This window comes from Eulemur rufifrons, chromosome 30 (genome assembly GCF_041146395.1).
Source record: "Eulemur rufifrons isolate Redbay chromosome 30, OSU_ERuf_1, whole genome shotgun sequence".
NCBI lineage: Eukaryota > Metazoa > Chordata > Mammalia > Primates > Lemuridae > Eulemur > Eulemur rufifrons.
The window spans coordinates 39,304,320-39,308,499 of record NC_091012.1 but is presented as its reverse complement, the minus strand read 5'-3'; the positions used below and the strand labels follow the sequence as shown (position 1 = coordinate 39,308,499).

At 40.4% G+C, this 4,180-nt stretch overlaps 1 protein-coding gene across 1 annotated transcript; it reads left to right on the top strand.

The window, feature by feature from the left end:
* Positions 1-229: 229 nt before the first annotated feature.
* On the top strand, positions 230-1,189 carry CCDC160 (coiled-coil domain containing 160). Its single transcript, XM_069463321.1, has one exon. The coding sequence runs from the start codon at positions 230-232 to the stop codon at positions 1,187-1,189; it is 960 nt and encodes a 319-aa protein (XP_069319422.1).
* The last annotated feature ends 2,991 nt before the right edge of the window (positions 1,190-4,180 follow it).

Genomic DNA, 4,180 nt, shown 5'->3' with positions numbered 1-4,180 from the left:
ATCAAAGAATTTTAAAGCTAGAAGCATCCATACAGCTTAGCTAGTTCAGCCCTTTCAATTTATAAATGAGGAAACTGAGGCCCAAGTCACCCACTGAGTTAGAGGGGGAGCCAGCCCTCAAATGTTCAGATTCCTTCACCCCTGAGCCAGCTACACTAGCTGCCATTGTAAAGAATGTGCCTTGATTTTAAATTTTGTTTTTCAGGTATTGGAAGAGGTGCCTGAAGAAATGGGTGCTAGAAGAAAACACTGGAAGGAGAATGTGTTTACTCCCCTTTTTAGTGCACAGGATGTTCTAGAATTGGCTTCTCAGCCTGAGTCTTCTGAACAAACAACTGTAGATAAGACCAAGAGAAGAGAAGGAATTTATAATTTGTCCAGTAGAAAGTTTCAAGAAGAAAATAAATTTAAAAGGAAACAATATATTTCCCAACTAAATGAAAAAGAACAAGAACCAAATTTAAGAGAGAGAAAGGTAAATGTTTCAAAGAATGAAGCAGATACAAATTCTGCCTCCTGTGAATCATCTAGTGTAGATGTTGCAACAGAAGAAGGCTTTAACAGCACAGAAGATCACTCTACCTGGAGAACAAAGAAATTACTGCCAGGACAAGACAAGAGGAAGCAATTTACCAAAGGAATGTCTCCAAAACTTCACCTGAATCTTTTGAATGAAGAACTGGAAGAACTTAATACGAAGTGCAGAGAAATAGAAGAGGAATTTGAAAATGCTGAAAAAGAACTTTTGAACTCCAAGAAAGAAGTATCCACAAAACCCCTAAATTTTCAAGAACCAGGGATGGATACTTCAAAGAATAACTGGGGACTTCAAACTTTAAGAAACGACCTCTCTGAGAAAGCAACCAATGTAAAAAACTTAACTGAAGAGCTCCAGCAAGCCAAAGAAGTCATCCACAAGTTGAATCTAGAAAACAGAGATTTGAAAGAAGCTGTTAGGAAGTTAAAGCGTCAAATTGAGGTTGGAAATACACTCCTAAAAGAAGAAATGAAATTGTATTATGAATTTGAAATGGAAAAGATCCTCAGAGATCCCTATGCCATCAAGAATGAACTGAGAGCTGAGAAGACCCTGCAAGCAAAAGATAACAGAGCCCTGGAATTGCTTAGAAAACACTCGGTGCTAACATCTTCAAGTACCCTCAACCACTTTGCTGGGGATATTTTTTAAAACTCAAAAAAAAAAAAAGCCTTTCCTCAGGCAAGTTACTGAGCCAAATCAGTGCTGATTGTACTTTCTTTGTGCACCACTTAAAATAAATGTAATAGGATATAATTTTCATTTTTGGTGAATCAGAATATCCATAAAACATAGATTTAACCTCAAGCCTTCTGCTTTCTCTTTTTAATGAAGTTATTGCAAGAGTCCAAATGGAAATGAAGCTTTGGAAATCTCTTTTTTATATATATATATTTATATTTATATATATACAGATATATATTTCACTCAAAAACAGATAGTGGTTCACCAAATCACTTATGAATACAAATCAAGAGCCATTTTGTGATCCTGAAATATTTCCTTGACACGTGAATATTCTTCCCTCTCTATTGATGTTAACAATAAAAATCTTGTTTATGTGTATAAGCATAACGTATGTCTGTGGATCTTGTAACTGCCTGTTCAAACTCAATGGGATACCAAAAATGTATCTGCTTTCTTTGGGGTCTAACTTTAACTAGGCACATATAAACATCTCAGGAAAAATGCAGTTTTTTTTCTTCCCCCTGCTGTTTTCCCCATGATTTTTCCTTTGACCTGGCCATGGTTCCCATAGACTAGAAGACGACTTAGAGGCATTGCTGTGACCTTTGTTAAGAGGCCTGCTTTTGTCAGCGGTGGCTTTTGTGTTTTCTTGTGTTGACCAGCAAGGGGCGTTGTTTACACAGTTCTTCCAAAATTCGACCAGGGGAAAATTTCTGAGCTTCTGTCTGGCTTAGATCACAAGCTGGTGGGGACCGTGATGAAATGTGTTAAATGTCATCTAGGTAAGTTTTTAGTGAGCTGGCTTGATTTATACAGTAATCCACCCCTGAAAGGGGCCCAGGCAATGACAGTTTGTTTTATACTTACAAAGAGTAAAAATGTACTGCCTCAATCCTTTTGGTGGAAGTGATGGGCCGGTTGATTCTTTGCGTTTGTTTGTATCAGCCATCAAGAGTTCTTGTAATTGGAGCTCTGTTTGCATGGTGTTTTTAAGCCCAATGAACCAAATGTAATTGCAGACTATGAGGGTGGGATGCAATTGTAAAAGTTTAGGTATCTTCCCTGATGGGAAAATCCCCAGACTGGGAGTCAGGATACCTGCTCTGCCATTAACTAGTTGGTTAACCTGCTAGGCCTTCAAGTCCTCATCTGTAAAATGAGGCAGCAGATCTATCACCAAGATTCTGTTCAGTTCTAATGTTCTGTGATTTCAACTCAATGATTTTATTTGCAAGTGTTAAGTATAACTGTGAGGAAGTAAAACTCCTATGGTATTGGATGCATTCGGTTCTAATACTTTGGAGGACCTACTTTGCAGACCCTCCTTTCAAAGAAAATACAAGCAGCCTCCTTTTTATAGTTTGAACATCTCCAAATACTATCAATAATAAATTGCTAGAGAGAGTAAGTGAGGTTATTTCTCTTCCTTTCTCCTGTTTCCTCTTTACTCATTAAGGTTGGGGCCAGCACTGAATGGAGGCAAACTAAGCTGACCTGGAGGCTGAACAAGACTTGTCTGGCCTGGGTAGATGGGACTAAATTGGAAGATGGTAATCTTTGGAGCTTTCTGTCTTAGTCCTGATAAACTTAACCTGGGCCCTGGCAACCTACCTCAAAGGCAGAGATGACATTCAGGTTTTTGGCTTCCCAACAAGGGTCTAGGCACCAAAGCAAACTAGGAACTCTTTGCCCTATTTTACTCCCTGCCTCATCACCCCCTTAAAAATTACCTTTTTGTCCTTGCCCCATAAAGGCCCTCATTCCCTGAATGCTAGTGTGCAGAGCTGCTTACATGTTTCAAATATTTCACATTGTGTTAATTAAGCCACTAGGCTCAATCCTCTCAGGATAATTCTGTTTTTAAAGAGGAGCTTTTATTCCAGGAGAATTTCTGTCAACCAACCATACGTTTAAGATTTTCAGTGACAATTTGGTTTATCTTGCATGAGTGTGTATGTGTGCTTGAGGGCAAGGAAGGAGTGTGGTGGAAGATCCAGAGAAGGTAAGTGCATGGTTAAGCCCAGCTCTAGGGTTGGGGAAGGGTTTTTATTTCTAGGGTGGAACTGGAATACAGGTTCTTGGTGAGGCAGCCTGGGATGCTAAGACCCAGCAAGACCCACCCTATGGAAAGGCCCTACTGAAAGCCTAGGTCCAGACACTAACCAGGGAGACAATATACAATCACCAACTTATGAGGCCCAAGGAGAAAGGGAAACCAAAGGTCACAGACAAAACAGTTTGGAGCTGAGAAGGGATAACATCAAAATAAAAACAGGGCTGGAATAAGCTGGGAGAAAGCTGGGCAGTTACTATTCCTTTTCATGGACAGATGGGAGCAACAGTGGGTTGATCTGGCTGAAAATCAGAATCAAGACAGACAGAAGTACTCTGTCCCATTGCCTCTGTAATCACTCTGACTTGTTGCATTAGGTGCCCCCCAATTTTGATTAGAATATATTGTCACTGTACCTTTTAGTATACTGAGTGGGAGATACAAAGGTTCTTGTTTCTGCTTTTGTTTCGTTAACAGGGATGGCACATCAGGCCACTCACCCCTTTAACTAATCTGTTGGGTAAAATATTTGAAGTCAGCAATGCAGCCACACACCATTCACCACCAACTTCCAATTCCTTACTTATTAAAAGCGAGGGCTGTCACAGTGCTCTAGGGGTATCTGCTCCACCTGGGTTTACAATCCAGTTCTATAAACACTTGCTGAACACTTACTAACATAGTGCAATACTTCCAAAACACATTTAAAGAAAATGTTTTGTTTTTGAGACAGAGTCTCCCTCTGTCGCCGTGGGTTGAGTGGAGAGCAGTGGCGTCAGCCTAGCTCACAGCAACCTCAAACTCCTGGGCTCAAGCAATCTGCCTGCCTCAGCCTCCCTCCTGAGGAGCTGAGACTACAGGCGCACACCACCGCGCCCAGCTAATTTTTCTATTCTTAGTAG